Genomic DNA, 23,298 nt, shown 5'->3' on the forward strand with positions numbered 1-23,298 from the left:
ATGGCCAGCGAGTTGGAAGAAGAAGGAGAAGTTGGCGAGGAAGCAGAGATGAGCGAGGGGCTCTACCCCTCCCCTCATTTATACCAGAAGGAGGCCAACCGCAAGCCTCCACGATTGCAGGTAATGATGGTTTTCTTCCACATGCAGCAGGGTCTCATCAAGTCAAACGGTTGCTGAGGAGGCGTGGGGAAGCGGAGACGCCCACGACCCATCAATCGCCACACGTCAATCAAGGCCGTAGGCGGTTGGGGCTCGTGGTGCTCTGCACTTATCCTTTGGATTCGCCTCGAAGCCAAGTCTGAGCGCGCCTTGGGCCCGGGGGCTACTGTCAGTGTACTGGGACCAGGGGTACCCAGACTTGCCTGCCTGCGGCCCACAAGCATGGCTCCACCAATGGCCTGGTATGACCCATCTTCAGCAGCGACCACCCAAGACACTCGCGAGGGGTCGAACCTCGCGAGGGGGACGACACCAAGACCTCCGTAGGGGCAGCCTCACTAGGCTGGCTCCCAAGCAGCGGAGATATCTATGCAAGGGGCACCTTGCAAGGTCTTCGTGACATGAGCCATGACGACTGAAGCCAGGTGGGCGCTAGTGGGAGCAGTGTACCAGTTTCCTCTTTGGTGCTAAGGAGGCAAGCGCAGGCGCGGGGTCCTGAGGCATCAGGCAAATGTTTCCATATCGGTGCAACAAGACCAAAACCAGCAGGACGACATGATGGAGGTCATCGTGAAGCTCCCAACAGCATCACCACCAGAGCCTTTGGCAGGAGAAGATCACCTTTTGCCAGGATAGCTTGTAATCGTTATCCCCCTTCAAACTTGGCCATTGTGCGATCCCTTCCCTCCTAACATTTGGGAAGAGAACCAAGCTGTCAGGACCCAATCCTATGCCACACGGATCTAGCATGTAACACCTCATATACCTTTGCGGCCTCATGCATGGTATTCCCACGGGTGTCTCCTTACCAGGCCAGGGACCGTTTGCTCATTTTAGCTCATGTATATGATAGTGTCGCTGGCATCCATATGACAAAGAACCCGGGCTGACATGGCTAGTCGTGAACCCAAAGTGGTGCTAACTTACAAGGACATGCATACATGACCCAGCAACGAACGTGTCGATTAACAAGGAATGAATCCCAAGTCTTGGCAAGCTACAAGGACTTAAAGGATCATCGCGTGACATTTCCCCAAAGGGACAGACACAGGAAGGAAGAAGGACACATGCGGGCCAGCCTAAATGTTCCGGAGCAGTAGCAAGCTACCATGGCTCAGTGGAAGCACTAGGAGAAATTTCCCGGTAAGAGAGGCTACCAAGGATAAAAAACTAGATAGTCAGATCCCACACATACCAAGCATTTCAATCACATACACACAATATGGTCGATATGTGCAAATACAATGTGGCATCACAACATGACTCTACAACTCAAGTATTTTATTCAATAGGCTCAGAGGAGCGAGATATTACCAACATGGGTCTCATGACCCAACATTCAGAGCATACAAGTCAAAGCACAAGCAGGAGCTTAACTTGTTTGAGTACAAACATCTACAAATGGAAAAGGCTGAGAAGCCTGACTATCTACCAGATCCTGCCGAGGGCACAAGATCGTAGCTAAGGTATCAAGATAAACATTGAAGTCCATGCGGAATTACTAGTGAGATTGAAGTATCTCTGCAAAAACATAAATTAAGAGAACTATCTACATATGCATCAGTATCAACAAAGGGATGGTGGGTTTTAACTACAGCAAGCCAGCTTTGACTTAGTGGCTATCCTGAACTACGACTGCAAGAAACTCTTTTGAGATGGTGCACATGAGTCCACATATTGACCATATCAATACACCACTATTGATCCGCTCCCGTCTCCCAACGAGAAGGCCATCCATAGCAATCATGTTTATCTCGCGAGTTTTAGAGTATCCACTTTCACTTGTCTATGAACTGTACAGGCATCCTTGAGGTTCTTTACCGCGGACGAGGCTATTCGAATAGCTCATTTATAACCGTGCAGGGGTGTACTTCTTCACACATGTTTCCACCAATTAGTGTCTGCACACGACATGTGCTCGGAAGACTTCAAGCGAAAGCCGACGTGGGTGTAGACCATGACCTACCTAAACACTCAAGTCTCTAATCTAGGTTTATAGCCGATTCAGGTTCCATCCACAAGGAGTCCGGCCGAGGTTTCCAAATACGGCCCTGAACGAAGTGTACAGGGTTCCGCGACACCAAACGGGCGCCCGGCATACCCGGCCACGTGCCTACCGCATCATAGCCCACCCCTCGGGTTAGCGCTGCGCACGGTCTACAGCATACTACAAACACCAGAAACTACTTGCAACTCCTGGACAGAGGACTAGGGTGGTTAAGAAGCCGGGTGGGGTCATATTTTAGGGCCCAATGCATGGTAGTAGCTGTTTCATGGATCACAAACACAAAACTCGGTTCCTGAGGACAGCTTCAATGAGACAACCCACCATGTTCTCCTACATGGCCTCTCACCGCTACCTTTACCAAATCGTGTTCAAACACTTTTCTCACAAACAGTAGGACATATTCACCACCATTCCAATTCATCCCTGATGAATCAGACCTGACTCAACTCTAAGCAGTAGCAGGCTTGACAAACAAACATGAATTAGTAGGCACAACAAGGCTCAAACAACTCCTACTCATGCTAGTGGGTTTCATCTATTAACTGTGGCAATGGTAGGTCATGCAGAGGAAAAGGGGTTCAGCTACTGCAGCATGTAACAGTTTTAACATTGTTGTCCTAATGCAGTAAAAGAGAGCAGAAGCGAGAGAGTGGGATTGTATCGGAAAGAACAAGGGGTTTTTGCTTGCCTGGCACTTCTGAAGATGATATAGCTCTTCATCGGTGTCATTTAACTCATCGTCGGAACACGCCTACTGAGAGGGGACAAATACCGGCAAACAAGGAAGAACACAATCAATGCAATGCTCAATATGATGCATGTCCAGGACATGGAAAAATGAGTGTGTTGGGCTAATGCAACAACAACCAGCTGGGTTTGAGCCATTTTGAACCAAAGGTTCTATCCCAAACTCAACTTATGAATTTAAATAGTGCCTTATCATGTTTTGCACTAAACAGCAAGGTTAAGTTGCTTAAAAATGCACGAAACCAGCACAGATGGAAATATTGGATCTTTCTGATCATTTTTCATATATAAGTTATTTCATTTGGAGTTATGGTTGAATTTCTATGAATTTTAGAAGTTTTGGGCATTTTCTGGAATTTCTGAATTATTTTTAAACCAGAAAATGATTATCTGCGTCAGCATTGCATCATGCTAGCGTCAGCAGGTCAGCAGGGCGGTCCAGGTCAAACCTGACTAGTGGGACCCACTGGTCAGTGTCTCTGTTAATTAACTAACTTAATTAGTATTAGTTTAGCTACTAAGCTAGGTTTGACCAGGGGCCCACATGTCAGCGACCCAGGGGGGTCAAATCCCTGGTCAAAGGGTCAAACCTACCGGCGACATGACGCTGGCGAGGCCAGACGCGGCAGAGCAGCGCGTGATTCCTCCTCTGGCGACCAGATGGATGGCGGAGGGCATCTACGTGTTGCTGGGAGCGAGCCGCGTTGGGTGGTGCTAGTGGTTGGGCTCGGGGTCACCGGGAACAACGCCGGCGACGAGCTTTGCGGCTGCCAGAGTTCGGGCGAGGATGAAATCATCGGTGCAGTGGTCTTGGAGGCTCGAGGCTAGCTCCTATGTGGCCTACCTGGCACCGTGAAGTCAGTGGACATGGTGGTGTGGCCGTTGGGTGGCCGTAGCTACATCGGCGACGAGCTCAGGCGGAGGCCCGTGCGGTGAAGCTCGTTGCAGTCGATGCAGGGGACGACTGCGAGAACGGGGAGGATGGGGAGAGGCAGGAGCTCACAGTGATCTCAGCGAGCTAGACGGTGAGGTCGGGGACGAGCTGGTGCAGGCGTGATGGCGAAAGGGATCTCCGGCAACGGCGAGGTCAGTTGAGGCTGTTGCGGTGGCACGAGGACGACGGAGCTCGTGGACACGACAGCGCAACGAGGAGGCGACAGTGGCTACGGGATTCATGGCGGTGCGGGCACGGTGGCATCGGCCATGGTGGGGGAGGGAGAGAGAGAGGCGTTGGGGGCGAACGAAGTGTCCAGGGGGTCGGGGAGACGACGTGGAGGTCGTCCAGGCGTCCAGGGGCGTGGGCGGCAAGTAGGTGGCGCCGTGGCGAGCTCGTGCACGTCAGTGTCACCTCCCTGTCTGCCTGGCGGGGACGAAGCAGCTAGCTGGCACAAGCCAGCATAGTGCTGGGCCGGCTAGTGGCTTTGCTAGGTAAGTCCACTTTCCTTTTATTTTCTGTTTTCTATTTCTTCTGTAACTTTGTGGCTTTAATTAAAATACTAAAACTAACTCAAAAATCATGAAACTTCTCATGCCCACTCTATGGAATATTTCCAACAGCAAACATTTTAGTTGATGATTATTTGGATATTTAAAATAATTTATAGCATTTAAATGCCCAAATGCAAATAACTTATGATTTAATTCAGTGACCCAATGCTATCCTAGAAAAATGTGCACCATTTTTGTCAGAGGTTCTAGACCAAGGCAAGGATGATGAACATTTTGGAACGGCATTTCAGGTTCATTGAAAAAGATATTAGTAAACCCTAATTGGTTTAAGGGGGGTGCTGGGGGTTCTCTCATCCCCATTTCAAATTCATTTAAATTGTAAACATGATGACATGAGAAACAAGCAAAGGCAACATGGGCTGAGCTAGGGCTGTGACACAAGGTCACTATAAATAGAACCTAGCCACCACCATAGAGGGGGTTGGATTCATGCCACCATGACCACTCACCAGCTCATCGATCCCAAGAACACCTCACCTCCTGAGGTAGTTCATCCACTGTACTTGTTCATCCTCAGCCCCTCGAGGCAATCCACCACACACTAGAGTAGGGTATTACACCGCAAGGTTCCCCGAACCAGTATAAACCCTAATGTTTCTTGTTCTTTGGGTTCATCAAGCTTGGCCGTGGAATCGTCGAGCATGCGAGTTGGGGAGGGAGTGTTCTTCGTGCGCACCCTAGAGTTCGAACCTCACAAGGGTTTTCCGAAACCCGTAGTCCGACACACCCCTCACTGCTCCGCGAGCGGTACGAACACACAAAAGAGAATTATTCTAAAAATTAGACATGGCACATACAGATTTTCTTAGAACGGCAAAAGAATACCGCATATAGGTAGATATAGTGGACTCATGTGGCAAAACTAGTTTAAAGGTTCTTGGGTGCACAAGTAGTGATCATACTTAGTGCAAAATGAAGGCTAGCAAAAGATTGAGAAGCGACCAACCAAGAAATGAATAATCTCATAAGCGAGCATTAAGCATAGTTAACACCGAATAATGCACCACAAGTAGGATATAATTTCATTGCATAATTATGGACTTTCGTGCTAGCATAGGGAATCACAAACCTTCACACCAATATTCTTACTAAAGCATAATTACTCATCAACATGACTCACATATCACATCATCATATCTCAAAACTATTACTAAGAATCAAGTTTATTTTGTCCAATGATCTTCATGAAAGTGTTTATTATATCCTTCTTGGATATATATCACTTTGGGACTAATTTGGGTTTGTTGCTTTTGATAAGCTCAAACAAATAAAAGTGAAGTTCATGAGCATAATATTTCTTTCTCTCAAAATGATTTAAGTGAAGCAAGAGAGAACTTCCTGGAAATTTTACTAACTCTAAAATAAATCTAAGTGAAGGAAGAGAGCATTTCTTCAAAAATACTAAAGCACACCTTGCTCAAAAAGATATAAGTGAAGCACTAGAGCAAGTCCATAGCTCATAAAAATTTAAGTGAAGCAAAAAGAGAAATTCTGGCAAGTCATCGAATAATTTTGGCTCTCTCAAATAGGTGTGTCCAGCAAGGAATAAATAATTAAAATAAAAAATAAAACAAGCAAAGACTCATATCATACAAGAAGCTCGAAGCAAAACTCATATAATTGACGAATAAAAATATAGCTTTGAGTAAAATACCGATGGTCGTAAGTAGAAAGAGGGGATGCCACTCGGGGGCATCCCCAAGCTTAGTTGCTTGCTCTCTTTTTGATAGTAGCTTGGGATGCCGGGGCATCGCCAAGCTTAGGCTCTTCTTTCTCCTTATTCCTTCATCCATCGTAAGATAACCCAAAACTTGAAAACTTCAATCACACAAAACTCCACAAAAGCCTTCCTGAGATCCGTTAGTATAAGAAAAAAAATCACTACAATAAGTGGTGTAGTAAACCAATTCATATTTTGTTATTGCTTTATGGCTAATCAAAAACAATTGAACAGTATGTTGTATATCGCATAGAACTTCATCTGGCTGCTCGTTTCTTTTGTTCCTCCTCATCGCAAATAGTTAATTGAACTGAAACGTATGCCCTGCATCGCACACTCAACTGAAATCTGAACCGTGTTTGATGCATCCGTCATCGCAAATGTTTTGCACCTTTTTTATGGTTTTTTACACCATCCTTTGCAATTATTGCATCGCACACAGTTTCCTCGAAGGGTCTCTGATCGTAGTGTCGCACTAGCAGAATCCTACAGTAGTGTCCTTGGTATGCAGACTATGCTAATTATATTGTTGCTAAATATATACCCCATAGTTTCACATACCAACAAAAGAAAAAGTTCTTTTTGATTTAAGACATTAATTTCCATGACAGCATGCTGGTAGAACATAACATCCAATACAGACTATGCTAGCACCTTCATTATTAATTGAGTAGCACCATGAACCTTAACTGGGGGTTCAACAGGGAGGCTCTATAAATATTATCACTAAATGTCACTATTGTCTCTAAACAACAAAGTAAGTCCATACTATTACTTGGGGATTGCCTGGAACTCCCAACTCCCTCGTACCCCCTCACCTTGCTCATCTCTCCAGGGAAATTGGCTGGGTGGGGGGAGTGGGGCGACGCTGCCTGGTAGAGCCCATGCGTTTGACGACGGCGGGGCGGATGGTTGCTCCTCCTTCCCGGGCTATAAGGCGTCAGGAGCGCTAGATCCGCGGAGGTGCGGCCTCGTCCTCCGTCCATGGTAGTGTGGTGTCTCCTGGTGGAGGTCTTTGTGGTCGTGCGGGTTGAGATGTCCATAGGATGGAGGTGGGGTTGGGTGTGACCAGTGGCGGCATCCGGACTGGATCCGGTCTTGGCGGAGGAGGCGGCGACTTCGGCCCAGATCCGAACATGGTGGTGGCGGTGTCCTCTCCGCTGGCGATGACGGGCCAGGTGGTGGTTCCTTGTGGCAGCGCCGATGGCGGTGGATCTTGGAATCCCACACCCAGGGACGCAGCAGGACGCATGTGGCGACCAAAGCTTCCTGCGGCATTGACGACGCTTGAAGTGGGATCGCGACGGCATTTGCCGTTGTATGGGCGATTACAACGGCAGGTGCGATGGTGGGTGCTATCTGTAGTGCCCGAAATCAGGGAGGCGGCCCCCCTTCATCGACGGGGCGGACTCCGGGGTCATGTGGGTGACTCAGAGTCTGGATCTCGATGTGGTGACAGCCTTTCTGAGGCTAGTGGAGGTATTGGACGTCCCCTCCAACAACATGCCGGGTTCGATGTGGCTCGGCAAGTGGCACATGTGCCTCTTTCGGAGTTGTCTGGTAGTGCCTGTCATCGGCAGGTGAAGGATTGGTGGATGCGCTACCGGCAGATGCTATGCACGACGTGTTATTCCGAGACGTCAAGTCATGCTTGCTATCGGTCGGTGATGCACGGTGGCTCAGGCGGAGGTGTCATGTTTATTGTTGTTGGATTGAAGGTGGTGCAACGGCTAGGCGAGGCAGGCGATTTGGGACGTCTTTGTCTTCCTTTGTGTTCTTCAGAGGTATCTGGCTATCAAGGCATCTATAAACGGATAAGGACGGATGGTATAGACGACTTCAACGACGAGTTTATGCACCCCGGTGGAAACGAAAGATCTCTGATCGGGCTACATCGACGTGCGTCTACGTCATGGCCTTGTTGAAGGTGGTGGATTGAAGCTTGGCTTTAGGAATGAGAATCCAAAAGTTCAACCTTGTGGTGGACTCGCTATCATTGGCACACGTGCAACGATTTCTTCTTTAAGGCGTAGCCTAAGAGTTGTGCATTTTTCGTTTATGATGTGTCTTGTAACATAAGGTTAGTGTATATCTTGAGGATTTACTGTTGCCAGGTATATGGCCTTCGGGTTTATTTTCCATTTCCTGGTTGAAGTTGTTTGGCTGATGGATATTGCATTATTACTAATATATAGCTGATAATCCACAAGTATAGGGGATCATTTGTAGCCTATTTTGATAAATAAGAATGTCGAACCCAATGAGGAGCTAAAGGCAGAATAAATATTTCCTCAAGTTCTACCGACCACCGATACAACTCTACGCGCACTAGACGTTTGCTTTACCCAAAACAAGTATGAAACTATTTTTCAAGAATAAAACTACGAGTACTTTGCAAGAATAAAACTACAAATAAATTGTATGGTAATAAAAGTGGATAGCTTTTGGCAACAAGAAAGTCATTTGTCCCTAGGCAATCGATAACATGTACCGGTAATCATTCTTGCAATTTTATATGAGTGAGGGGCATGAGCCAACATACTTTTTCTACTTGGATCATATGCACTTATCATTGGACACCTAGGAAGCGTTCACAACTAGTAAAGATCATTAAGGTCGTGAAACCCAACCATAGCATTACGTATCAAGTCCTCTTTCCTCCCATACGCCATAACCCACTTATCTGCGTTTAGGCTGCTGTCACCCACACAACACCGACAATAAGCAAACCATGAACATATTGCAACACCCTACGGCAGGGGCCCCTTCATTTGCATGACACGGACGGCACCGTAGGACAACGCCATAAATAAATCATACAATCATACCAACCATGATCACGATTAGCCCATAGGACAAAACAGATCTACTCAAACATCATAGGATAGACAAATATTATTGGGAAATAATATATGGAGTTGAGCACCATGTTTAAGTAGAGATTACAGCGGGGAGAAGGGGAGTTACACTCTTGCATAGAGGTGGAGAGAGTTGGTGTTGATATTAGCAAGATTGTTGATGTAGGTCGCCGTCACGATCCTTGCCCTGACGGCACTCCGGCGCCACCAGGAGAGAGGGGGAGAGAGCCCCCCTCCTTATTCTTCCTTGGCCTACCCCCTAGATGGGAGGAGGGTTCCCCCTCTGGTCCATGGCCTCCATGGCAGCGGAGGGGCAGGAGCCCCTCCGTGATTGGATCTCCCTCTGTGTTCTCTTCTATTTCGCTTTCCTCAGGTCTGGCCCTTCACCGTTTCTTAAATTCCCGAAGATCTGTAACTTCGATTGCGCTGAAATTTTTACACAATTATCTTTCTTGCACCAGCGGAAGGACCCCAACCGCCTTATGTGGAGGGCAGAAGACACTTGGGTGCTCCAGGGGGTGCCCGTCGTGCCCTGGTGGGCTGTGGAGGCCGTGGGCTTCCATTAGCGTTGATTCCACCTCCCAAAAATCATAAATATTACAAAATAATTCTCCGTAAATTTTTATCGCGTTTGGACTTCATTTGATATGGATATTTTGCAAAACAAAAAAACATGCAACAAACAGGAACTGGCATTGGGCACTGGGTCAATAGGTTAGTCCAATAAATCATATAAAATGTTGCCAAAAATATGTGAAAGTTGTATAATATTGGCATGAAACAATGAAAAATTGTAGATACGACAAAGATGTATCTACATCCCCAAGCTTAATTCATGCTCGTCCTCGAGTAGGTAAATGATAAAAAAGATAATTTTTGATGTGGAATGCTACCTAGCATAAACTTGATCATATATCTAATCATGGCATGAATATTAAGACATAAGTGATTCAAAGCAATAGTCTATAATTTGACATAAAGACATCAATACTCAGGCATCTCAACAAAGAATCATGTCTTTCAAAATATCAATGCTAAAGAAGCTATTCCTACAAAATCATATAATTTTGGCATGCTCTGTCTTCTTAACACAAAGTATTTATCATGCACAACCCTGATGACAAGCCAAGCAATTGGTTCACACTTTTTAACGTGCTACAGCTTTGTCAACTCCCACACAATACATGAGTGCAAGACATGGATATAGCACTATGGGTGGAATAGAGTATGATGATAGGGGTAAAAATTGAGAAGACAAAGGGTAAGAAAGTCTCACACTAATGCGGCTAATCAACGAGATATTGAGATGGCCATCAATGGATATCAATGTGAGGAGTAGGGATTTCGATGCAATGGATGCACTAAGATCTATAAGTGTATGCAAGCTCAATATGAAAACTAAGTGGGTGTGCATCCAACTTGCTTGCTCATGAAGACCTCAGGCATTTGAGGAAGCCCATCATCAGAATATACAAGCCAAGTTCTATAATGAAAAATTCCCACTAGTATATGAAAGTGACTACATAGGAGACTCTCTATATGAAAAACATGCTACTACTTTGAAGCACAAGTGTGGTAAAGGATAGTGACAATGCCCCTTCTCTTTTTTTCTAGTTTTTCCTTTTTTTATTTTTTTCCTTTTTTCTCTCTCATTGTCCAGAGTCTCATCCCGACTTGTGAGGGAACCATACTCCCATCATCCTTTCCTCACTGGGACATGCTCTAATAGTGAATAATGATGATCATCACACTTCTATTTACTTACAACTCGATACCTAGAACAAAATATGACTCTATATGAATGCCTCTGGCAGTTTACCAGGATGTGTGCGAATGAATGCTCAAGTCATCAAAACAGAGGCGGTGGAAGTTGCATGGCAATATATCTTAGAATGGCTATGGAAATGCCATAATAGGTAGGTATGGTGGCTGTTTTGAGGAAGATATAATGACACTTATGTGTGATAAAGCGTATCATACCCTGGGGTTTGGATGCACCGATGAAGTTTACACCACATCTCGAGATGAGAAAGGGAAATGCACGGTACCGTAGAGGCTAGCAAATTGGGAAAGGTAAGAGTGCGTATAATCCATGGACTCACATTAGTCATAAAGAACTCATATACTCATTGAAAAATTTTATTAGGCCTCGAAGCAAAGTACTACTACGCATGCCCCTAGGGGGATAGATTGGTTGGAAAAGACCATCGCTCATCCTCGCCTGCCACTCATAAGGAAGACAATCAATAATAAAATCATGCTCCATCTTCATAGAATAACGAGAGACTATACGTGCATGCTTCGGGAATCATAAACCTTAACACCAATATTCCTAGTAACCACAACCGTTTACTAGTACCTCCCACATATTACCATCTCTATATCACAAAACCATTGCAAGGAATCAAACATATCATATTCAGTGATCCATAAGTTATATGTAGGATTTTATGACTAACCATGCAATTGACTAATTCCTATTAACTCTCTAAATAGATATAGTTAAGCATGAGAGTTTACTTCTTTCTACAAAAGACCATGCTCTAATAAATATAAGTGAAGAAAAAGAGCATTCTACAAATAATGGTTTTCCATGTGAAGAGAAACAGGCAATACAAACTTCAAATGATATAAGTGAAGCACATGAAGCATTCTATAAAGCCATACTCAAAAGATATAAGTGAAGTGCAAAGAGCATTCTATAAATCAACCATGGACTATCTCATACTAGCATGGTGCATAAAATAAAAGTGAAAACTAAACACAAAAGGCGCTCCAAGATTTACTCATATGACATGAACGAAAGAAAGACAAAAACATACTGATAATTGTTGAAGAAATATGGGATGCCTTCCGGTGCATCCCCAAGCTTAGACGCTTGAGTCTCCTTGAATATTTTCTTGGGGTCACTTGTACAGCGACCTGCTAAACAAACAGTTTTTAACCCCTTTCCACGATGGCATTTGGAACCGTTGCCAAGTGAGTGTGTGCGATAGGGTGGCCTTCCCACACGACCCAAAAAATCATCGGGGTTAGGCCCTCCTGGGATCCAGGCTGGGGCCGTGTGCTATCGGGCGAGGCATCGAAACCCAATCATTTCCGTAGGTATGTACATCCCACACGGTAATCCGAGAAAATCATTTCCATAGGTATGTACATCCCACACGGTGAATCCCAGAAAAACACTTCCATTGGTATGTATATCACACACAGTCAATCCAAGGAATTCGTTTTTGTTCTTATGTACATCCCACAAAGTCAATATAGGGAAAACATTTCCGTTCGAATGTATATCACACACAGTTCTTTGTGTGGAAACGTTTGTGCAAGGTGGCCTAATGCAAACAGTTCGCTGCCGGAAGTCGTGTGTGATTGTTAGTTGATCAAGCACGCCTACTTTCTAGAAACCGTGTGGGTTGTTTGAGTTCATCACCCATGGCGCTGTCTGAGTAACCGTCTGCAATAGAAAACCCCAATACGCAGGGTAATTAGCCTATTATTGATAATCCATGTACTAATCAAACTGATATTTCTTATAAAACACGCCAGATATTTCATATCCGTATAAAAGCAACCAAGATTTCATAATCGAATTACATCAAATAGCTTCGGCACTCAGTTACACCATTACAGGACAGCGCCAAGTTTCACATGCAGCATTGAAAACCTTTGGAAAGTAGCATCATACATGGTAAATAGACATATGAATCTCATTTGTGAAACTGCAGAAGCGGAAGGCAAATATTGAGCCTTTAGTGATATTGAATGTCCTAGCAACTTTAGGCCAGTGGATATGGATAATTGCCCACCCAATCTTCGTCCTCTTCAGCAAGACTTCAATATTGTACTGTGGGTGTTGAATGAATACCTTCCTTGCCTCTAGACCATGCAGGTGGTTTGAGAGGTAATCACCGGTGAACTGCTTTGAACATTACTAAAAATAAAGCTATGCATAAATCGCTGTTGTAAATTTTGAAATGGCGCAAGGGGCAAAAACAAGGTAAAAGAGTTGGTACCATCATATAGTTGACTGATGTCTTATTCATTGTGCAAACAAAGATCTTGCTATCATTCGTCGCAAGTTTCTTCATCCTAACAATCTTTCTGAGTTTCTTGACTTGATTGATATTCATGGACATCTCATTTCCCCATATAAAAAATGGGTCGAACAGTGGGTCTAAGCCTCTGACAGTAGGACCTACATGTGCAAGACCAAATTGTAAGAAACCTAAATATTAGAATGATTCCTGCAACTGCACAATAATGTGCTATTAGCCAAACGACCTTGCTTGAACAAACCTCGATGTTAAACCGCAGTGTCTCCCATTGTTTCCCTCCAACACACATAAGGAAGATCTTGATCAGGTTAACTGAGAGTTGCCATACTATCAGTAGAATATGTATTGAGTACAGCCAAATTCGATTGGTGTCACATGCATAACAATACAAAATTGTACCCACAGCAAATGAAAATCAAATTGCAGAACTGAATGAAACGGTGAAATGGACAGCAGACAAAATGAACGAAAATAGTTAACTGAGCATGACATTGCAAAATAGAAACATGTACTAGAAGATAAGACAGATAACAAAACAAAGAATGCTTGAGAACGGTACTACAAAATGTAGCAATTGTTGGACCAATGTGTTAACTGAAGATTGCATTTCAGAGGACCAAACTGTTCACTGAACATCAGATTGCATATTAACATTACAGAGGACAAATCACTAGAAGGCACTAGCGGTGGCCTCGAGGAAACATCATGAACTGTATTTTAAAGTAGACAACCACGTGGCGATGTCGACGGTGGCCTCGAAGACGAGGTGCTCCGCCAAGATCTGGAGGTCGACATGCATGGCAGCCATAGCGACTTTGTTCGCGCATGCGACCGCATGCTACTTAGCTCCATGTTATACTACATGTAAAATGGTTGTGGGCTGCGCTTAATTGGAGGAGGGGGCAATGATTTTGGTGGAATGTGTCGCTCCATCGGTCGGGGCATGTGGGACGGGAAAGGAGGAGGATGGTGTGGGTGGGGTGTGGATTACCTGACCATATCGACAAGGTCGCGCAGCAAGAAGAAGGGTCGGCGGTGAGGAGGCCGTGCAGCAAGAAGAAGGTTCTCCAGCGAGGATGCGGCGTTGCAAGAAGAAGGGTCGCCGGCGAGGAGGCGGCGCTGCAAGGAGAAGGGTAGCCGGCGCGGAGGTGATGCTGCAAGAAAAAGGGTCGTCGGCGAGGAGGCCGAGCTGCCAGTAAGTAGCAGCGAAGGTTTGAACTTGGAAAGGAAGGAGGAACAGTGGAAATGTGGCTTTTGGTAGGAGGAAGGGGGCGGGGAGATAGATATTTCTGCGGTGGCCAAAATTTTTCGCTCGGTGCCGCGCGAAACTGGCGCACAAGTGTGGTTCAAGCGGGGGCGGTGCACTGTAGACGACCAAGCTTCCTGCGTAAGCTAGTCAAGACGGTGCGGCAAGATATTTTGTATCGCATCCCACACGATACTTTCTAGTAAACTGTTTGTGGTATACCTGATTTTTTCATTATGTTTTGAAAGACAATATTGTGTTAGGGAGGGAAAGGATGGTGTTTGAATTGCTAGGACATTTACATACAGTGAGCATGCAACTAGTACATGAGTGTCGTGTTTAAATTTGGAATTATTCATGGTTCGTTTGGCATTTTTATGCATTAATTGAGTTTCTGGCCATTTAATGTGCATAATTCAAATTTGAACTACAAGCACATGCTCCAATGCACCAAAGTTTGCTGAAAAATTACATGTGTGTCTTTGGGTGAATTTATAGGTCCCATGCAAGAAATGGGAATACAATTCAAACATCTAGGTGTCGTGGCTCGGCCGGAATGATTGAGAAACTTGGTTTTTTAATTCCTGTAGATCCAAAACATGGCTGAAAATCATGAAACTTGGCATGGTGTCATGACATGGCACCAACATGCTGCAGTAAATTTTTGGCCGAATTGGGACAAGCTTTGGTGTAAGCTTCTTGCAAACCGGAGCTTCCCTCAAGAAGGCTCTTGGTTCCGAGAGGGAACGTGTCACCTCCGTGTGCGAAACGACATACGTACACTGCCTTCTCCCGTCTTAATTTTTGTACATTGGCAGATTAGACCAAATAGAAGTATCATGCTAAATTTTTGAATTATTCCGTGTTCATTTGGCCTTTCTATACATTAATTTAGTTTTTGGGCATTCGATGTGCATAATTCAAATTTGAACTACAAGCACATGCTCCAGTGCACCAAAGTTGTTTGAAAAATCACATGTGTGTCTTTGGGTGAATTTCTAGGTCCCATGCAAGAGATGGGAGTGAAATTCAAACATCTGGGCATCGTGGCTGGGCCAGAAAGATTGAGAAAGTTGGTTTTTTAATTCCTGTAAATCCAAAACACGCCTTAAGCTAGGCAGAAAGTGCTCCAATAATGAACCCACCCTGATCCCAAGGTATATCAAAGGCAATTTTAGTTAACAATGATTTGGCATTTAGTAGTGAGAACAAAACAACATATGGCATTCAATGATGAAGTCTAACTCTCTTCCTATGCATCGGCATGTCATACAAGAATAATTCATGCACATCAAGTAAAGGCCAGTACATAGTATAAGCAGTTTCTTTGCAATTTTATCGTGTTAGAAACATAAAGAGATGGAGATGTAGTTCCTCTCTTATAATAATTGCAACTAGGAGCAGCAAGCACATGCATATTATAGTCATCAAAATCATGATGTGTATTAGCAAAAGGCAACCCATCAATATAATCCTTAATAAGAGCAAACTTCTCCAATATAGTGTAGTTTGGAGAATTCAAAAAGATAATAGGACTATCATGTCTGCATGCAGTAGCAACAATTTCATTCTTAACATAAGGAACAATAGCAAGTTTATCTCCATAAGCATAATTAATATTGGCATCTTGGCCACAAGCATAACAAGCATCAATTTCATCAAAAAGGGACATTTCAAATGAATCAACGGGATCATAGCAATTATCATAGCATTCATCCTTTGGTAAGCACGCAGGGACGTTAAACAATGTATGAGTTCAAGAGTTACTCTCATTAGAAGGTAGGCACAGGTAGCTAATCCGCTCTTCCTCCTTTTGTTCTTCGCTCTCCTCATCTTATTTTTCATCCAATGAGCTCACAGTTTCATCAATTCCTTCTACCATAGACTCCTGCAAAATATTAGTCTCTTGTTGGACAGCAGAGAATTTCTCAATAAATGCATCAATATCAGAATTGTATTTATAATTATCATAACAAATTTAAGTATAGCAAAATTTTCAGGTCTATAAACTAAATCATCAAAATCTTCATACTTTTCAAACAAAGATTCAATTTCATAAGCACCCTTAAAAGAAACATATTCTTCTATTCGTTCCACATCATAGTAATCATATATACCATTAGCATAAGAAGCTAAGGTTTCATTATCGTTAAATCTGCATGAAAAGGGAAGGTGTGGAACCTTCATCCTAGAGTAACAAGTATAATCATATCTCAATGTTGCATATGAATTTGATCCCATAACAATTTCCCTTTATGAGTCAAGTGATAACCCCTAATGTATTCACGTTGATCCAATGTTACTCCTATTATATAGTTTAATGGGGTTTTCTTAGGATTATCAAAGTAGTGCATAATATCTTTCACATAACGAGCATTGAGGGTTTTAGGAGGTTCCCATCTCCATGAGTAGGAAGTACAACTTATTTTTTGATGTTTCTTGTTCCATATCCATAACTAAAGATAAGGAACCACTTAGAACAGAAAATAAAAACTACTTACTGATAAAGCATACAAGCACACATGAGAATATTCACTCCACGATATTGCTCCCCAGCAACGGCGCCGGAAAAAGGGTCATGATAACCCACAAGTATAGGGGATCGTTTGTAGCCTCTTTCGATAAATAAGAGTGTCGAACCCAATGAGGAGCTAAAGGCAGAACAAATATTCCCTCAAGTTCTATCAACCATCAATACAACTCTAAGCACACTTGATGTTTGCTTTACCAAAAACAAGTATCAAACTATTTTGCAAGAATAAAACTACGAGTACTTTGCGAGAATAATACTATGAATAAATTGCAAGGCAACCGATAACTTTTGTCAACAATAATATCATTTGTCCCTAGGCAACCGATAACAAGTACCAGTAATCATTCTTGCAATTTTATATGAGGGAGAGGCATGAGCTAACATACTTTCTCTACTTGGATCGTATGCACTTATGATTGGACCCCTAGGAAGCATTTGCAACTACAAAAGATCATTAAGGTCGTGAAACCCAACCATAACATTAAGTATCAAGTTCTCTTTACTCCCATACGCCATAACCCACTTATCCGCATTTAGGCTGCTGTCACCCCGCAACACCGACGATAAGCAAACCATGAACATATTGCAACACCCTATAGTGGGGGCCCCTCCATTTGCGCAACACAGAGGGCACCGTAGGACAGCGCCAAAAATAAAATATACAATCATACCAACCAAGATCATGATTAGCCCACAGGACAAAATAGATCTACTCAAACATCATAGGACAGCCAAATATCATATCATTGGGAAACTATATATGGTGTTGAGCACCATGTGTAAGTAGAGATTACAGCGGGGAGAAGGGTGTTACAATAGAGAGGGAGATAGTTGGTGTTGACGGTAGCAAGATTGTTGATGTAGATCGTCGTCAAGATCCTTGCCCCGACGGCATTCAGGTGCCACCGGGAGAGAGGGGGAGAGAGCCCCCTCCTTCTTCATCTTTCTTGCCCCCCCTAGATGGGAGGAGGGTTACCCCTCTGGTACATGGCCTCCATGGCGGCGGAGGGATAGGAGCCCCTCCGAGATTGGATCTCCCTCTCTGTTCTCTTCTTTTTTGACTTCCCCAGATCTGGCCCTTCACCGTTTCTTAAATTCCTAGAGATCCATAACTCCGATTGCGCTAAAAAATTTACATGATTTATTTCCATAAATTAGCTTTCTTGCACCAGAAGAAGGGCAAGTCTGGCAAGAGCAATCTACTTAGAGCATTAGCATTGATTGCGCTAAAAAATATACGGGTTGGGCCATTTTACAGGGCGGGCATAAGACACATGGGCGCGCCAAGGGGTGCCCGGCGTGCCCTGGTGGGTTGTGGAGGCCGTGGGCCTCCATTAGCATTGATTCCACCTCCCAAAAATCATAAATATTCCAAAACAATTCTCCGTAAATTTTTATCGTGTTTGGACTTTGTTTGATATGGATATTCTGTGAAACAAAAAACATGCAACAAACATGAACTGGCACTGGACACTGGATCAATAGGTTAGTCCAATAATCATATAAAATGTTGCCAAAAATATGTGGAAGTTGTATAATATTGGAATGACGCAATCAAAAATTATAGATACGACGGAGACCTATCTATAGATGCCTGCATCGCTTCGATGATGTAGAGGCCGGGGTCATCCTCCAAAAAAATCAGATCGACTTGGCATGCTTCTGCTTGCTAGGAACAGATACTCAAAAACACGCCGAGGAAGAGCCGGCAAGTCTGGCAAGAGCAATCTACTTAGAGCATCTCTAGCAAATCCCGTATAATGGCCCAACCCGTAAAATAACCATCAAAATACGGGTCCATGCGTAAAATGCTGCCCCATTAGACCCCGCAAACATGTCCGACCTGTAAATTTGTTTGCATGGCACGACATAATCCCCATCCCAACCCACGAAAACGCGGGTTCCCCCCTCGCCCTGACGGCGCCCTGTATATAGTGGTAGTGGTTGGCGGGGGTAGGGGGGCAATCCAGCCGCACTTTTCCACACCTACGGCCACCCCTGCCGCCGGGCCGCCGCCTACGATTCCGGCCAAACTAGCCGGCGGGATCACGCCGGAGCGCCACCACACACCTGAGCTCCCCCTCCACCACTTCCACCTATGTCAGCGGGCTAGAAAGTTGTAGATCGGCGGCTATTTGTCGTGCCGGCCAGATTTGGCGCATCTGGCTACCGATGCCTGTGCCAAGCCATGGATTGAACGCGTAGCACCCCCCGTAGCCTCGACAAAGCCCCAGCGCCAGATGCAGGTACTGGTTTGCCCTCTAGCCGCCGTCGTCGGTTTACCGACAAGGATTCAGCCAACAGTCGCCCGGGCTCAGCACCCGCGCAGCGGCTCACTGGCTCGCTAATGCCGCTCATACAGTGCGACGGCTTCACGCGTACAGTGCTACGGCTAAGTTCTAGCACACCGAACCACCCCAGATTGGCATTCTTCAAATGCGAAAATGACGGGGTATGTTGTTGTTTTCCATTTGTCTTTGTCAACCTATTCGGTTCAATTTCGATAGCGTATGGATATCTTCATTTGTGTAGGAAGATGGATGCTCATTTTTGTTTTGAGAAGGAGAATACATTGATTTATTGATAGAAAGAAACTTAATAGATGTCCATGCACTCCTTAGTAGAATTGAGGCTCATGATGCGGTTGCATGTGCAATTAGAAAAGAAACTAGAGGGGAGGCAATGTTTACTTATTTAGAACCAAAGAAGAAAAATGAAGAATGCAAGATCAAGAATCCACAGATCAACAATAAATGCATGGAGAATATGTTTGTCCAACTAGTGGGAGAGGTTATGAAAGTTGGATATCTTCTAAAATGGCTAATTATGGTTCTTGTTCTTTGGTCTTACTGCTCTAGCAAAGATTTGGTGAGTTATTATGTATGCAATTCCCTTGAAGAAAATAAAGAAGCAAAGAAATGTGTTTGCATGCCAGAAATTAAAATTCAAATTACTAATTTACGGGCCGGCGCGGCCGGCGGTAGAGTCAGACGAATATCCTTTTTTATGGGTCCGTTTTGCGGGGTCTGACACTGCCGACACCCGCGCCGGCCAGCAAAGTCGTTTTTCCGTGAACTGTATATGCATTTTGCGGGTCGGCATTATACGGGATCTACTAGAGATGCTCTTACAGCTGGAGACCATTGTGTGGCATGAGAAGAACTTGGTGGCAAATTAGGCACGTCCTATGCTGCCACGCTTGTAAGGCCCGAGAACGATGTACGTACTGGAGAGCAATACACTGGAATCTCGTCTAAACCACGCAGCAATGAGCGAACAATTTCCCCCAATTCGACCCGACCAATTCTACCTGGGGCTAACACCCGTATATCGTGCTATTGGCTTATCACTTCATCTTTCTCTTCCGACTAAGTTGCATGTTGGAGTAGATGGAGCATACATGTCCGAGCCTCGCTTCGGCAGATCGAACTTGTTGATGCTTCTTCCTTTTCCATTTCCCGACTACTCCTTCCGTACCGAAATACTTGTAGTTGGGAAAACTAGTACAAGTTCCCCCAACTATAAGTATTTCGGTACAGAGGTAATAGATATAAATGCATGAGCCCATGAATGATAGAAGATGACAAGAATGAGAGAAGTGCACTGTAGATTTGGAAGCACACAACCTAATTAATTTGGCATTTTCCTACGCTAGCTAGTAAATAACAACCGAGGGAGTAACTTGTACACTACCACTAAATACATCTATAGAGCTATTCCACCGTTGGTGGTTTGTATGTCATTGCTTGTTAACTTTCCCACTAGCACATCTACGCAGATCAATCTATAGTGTTCCATGGAGGGTTCGTTTGTCCATTGATTTTGATCATATAAATGCCAACTACATTGCTTTTTCACTTGTGTGCTAGCTCTACGTACATGTCCACGGATCTAGAGTGCTCCATAGGCGGTAGCTTGCACGCTAGTGCCAACCAAAATGCACAGCTCTTTCACTTATGTAAGTGTCCATCTGGCGGTGCACGTAGGTGTCGAATGGATGAATGAGACTATAAATTGATATCGCCTGAGGTGAGCCCACGCCACAACAGATTACACACAAAGAGATCCAAAAGTTAACCGAGGGAGAGGGAGGGAGGGAGAGAGAGTAGCCAGACATGTCCTCCACAAAGAGATCCATTACCACTATCATGGTTCTAGTGCTTTCTCTTCAAGCCATCATTGACGCCGACTTGTCTTGTCATGGAGGCTATGAATACATGTGGTTTCCAGGTTATTGCCAGTGTGAACTGAAAAACAATCTTCAACTTGGGGTTGCCAAGCCATTGTTGATACCAACACCGTATCTTGCAATGTCGGCCTTGCATATATGTGTTATCCTAGTTACTGCGAATGTACACTGAAAAACAATCTTCAACATGGGGATTACCAGGCCATGGTGCCAAGGCCCAAGAAGATCAACACCATCTTTCCCCAATACACCACTGGTAGTGGCTTCATTCGGTGTTCAAGCTATGTCAAATCTAATTAGGTGACCTCGATCATGGGGAAGAAAGAGGACAACGTGCCTAATGATAGGGTCTAGTGACGTGTTTTCCAACTAGTTGCATGTTATTTGGGGAATGATCAAGGAGTAGCACTGAGGCCCTCTCAATGCTCCACCTTGTATAGGTGCAAGTAGGTAAAAAATCTGATGTGGCAAGGTTATAAAGAGGAGAGACGTGAGTTTGGTGACCCCAGGAAGTACCAATGCCAAGCACGTGAACCTAGGCATAAGCAATTAAATGAAAGAAACCACCAATGCATGAAATAGTTTAACAACTAAAGCATTAAATGACGAGAGATTAGCACCAACAAGTGGAGCACCTATGCATTGTAGACATTAGTTGCTAAATTTTTAATATGCTTAGCACCTTATCTAAGCACCAATGCATTGGAAGTGGCCTGATGCTGCTCATGTAAGGTGCCCATGTACCAACAAATAAGGTAACAGCCGCAACCTTATATGCAGGTCACTGCTTTTACTTTTATTTTAGAAACATAGTACAAACGCACATGTTCACGTATGCTTAAAAACACTCAGCCCAATAAATGTGTGCCAGCATGCACACCCTACCACAATGAGCACCTCTCAAAGACCGAGCTAACAAATCTTGAGATTGACGAAGTCATTATAGATGCCTTGTAGTTGACAGGAACGTTATCTCCTACTAAATCAGTATAATCGAGAAAGCTACAATAAATCTAGAAACATGCGGGCACATGTGCCAACTCTAATAGTTGAACTCTCGTGAGTTGTTTCCACCACGAGAAAAGTAATCATTAGAACTATCCTTTGTCCATACACTATTTTAGTTCATTGATGGATGGTAGCCTTCCATGTCGTATTCTAATTTACTAGAGGTTATGTGATGCCTTTGCGTGCCATCGATGTTGGAGAGATGCCACATTGCATTTGGTCATGATAGGATGCGGCTCCACATACTCCTTTTGTTTGTCATACTCCTTCCAAATCTTCTCCCAATACCCATTCCTCTTTTACTCGGTGTCGCATATTGGATTCATTGTTGTGTCCAATCATGTTCTGAGCAAGAAGATATCCTCACAATTTAAGAATGTCAGACCTCTTGCCTTCGCCGTCTTGCCCTTCTTCTTCATCTTCTTCTTCTGCTTCTTCTTCTTCTTCTTCTGCTTCTTCTTCTTCTTCTTCTTATTCTTATTCTTGCCCGGATTGGCTCCACAGTGATCTTCAACATGTGGGCGATCATGCGGGACCCAGCGGCATGGGAGAGGCCCGACGCGTTTGTCCCAGAGAGGTTCCTAGATAAGGCTGCGACGGTGAAGTTTCGGGGCAAGGACTATGAGTTCATCTTGTTCGGGTCCGGCGGGCAGTTGTGCCCCGGCCTGCCGATGGCAGAGCGGGTCATGTCGTTTGTGCTGGCGTCGCTGCTATATGAATACGAGTGGCGGCTCCCGGTTGGCATGGCGGCCGACAAGCTGGACGTCACTGAGAAGTTCACCATCGTCAACACGCTCGTCGTGCGCCTTAGGGTCGTCCCCGTCGTGGTCACCTAGCTTATAGCCTTGTTGTATGCATGCAATCTTATCTTGTATCATGCGGACGAGGTGCGCCTGCTTTACACTATATCGAAAATCACGAGGTCTGCACTAGCTGCTCATGAAAATTCAGTAGCCACAAAGTAATTGCTAGTAAGCACTTTCACGGCTATAATAATTTCGGATTTGTGAAGCATCTTGAGTTTTCTCACCGTGCACTACCTTGTGTTGTTCCCACCACAATTTTTTCTCGAGAAAGACTCCCAAAGGATCCACTTTTTTACAATAATTACATGAAGGGATAAACTCCCGACTCCACCCTACACTAGGCCAGATGACTCATGGTCAACCCACATGCAACCTAACTCCTCGAACCCTATTGTCATCTTTAAACATTCCGGCTTTGGCCCAGAGCTTTCCTTCTTCTCGTAGTCGTTCCCTGACC

At 44.5% G+C, this 23,298-nt stretch overlaps 1 protein-coding gene across 1 annotated transcript; it reads left to right on the forward strand.

Moving 5' to 3' along the window:
• LOC125536062 (cytochrome P450 76M5-like) lies at positions 1-22,871 on the forward strand. The gene is made up of 2 exons (XM_048699174.1): positions 1-120; positions 22,506-22,871. The coding sequence occupies exons 1-2, from the start codon at positions 1-3 to the stop codon at positions 22,869-22,871; spliced, it is 486 nt and encodes a 161-aa protein (XP_048555131.1).
• Positions 22,872-23,298: the final 427 nt, after the last annotated feature.

This window comes from Triticum urartu, chromosome 2, assembly GCF_003073215.2.
Source record: "Triticum urartu cultivar G1812 chromosome 2, Tu2.1, whole genome shotgun sequence".
Taxonomy (NCBI): Eukaryota; Viridiplantae; Streptophyta; class Magnoliopsida; order Poales; family Poaceae; genus Triticum; species Triticum urartu.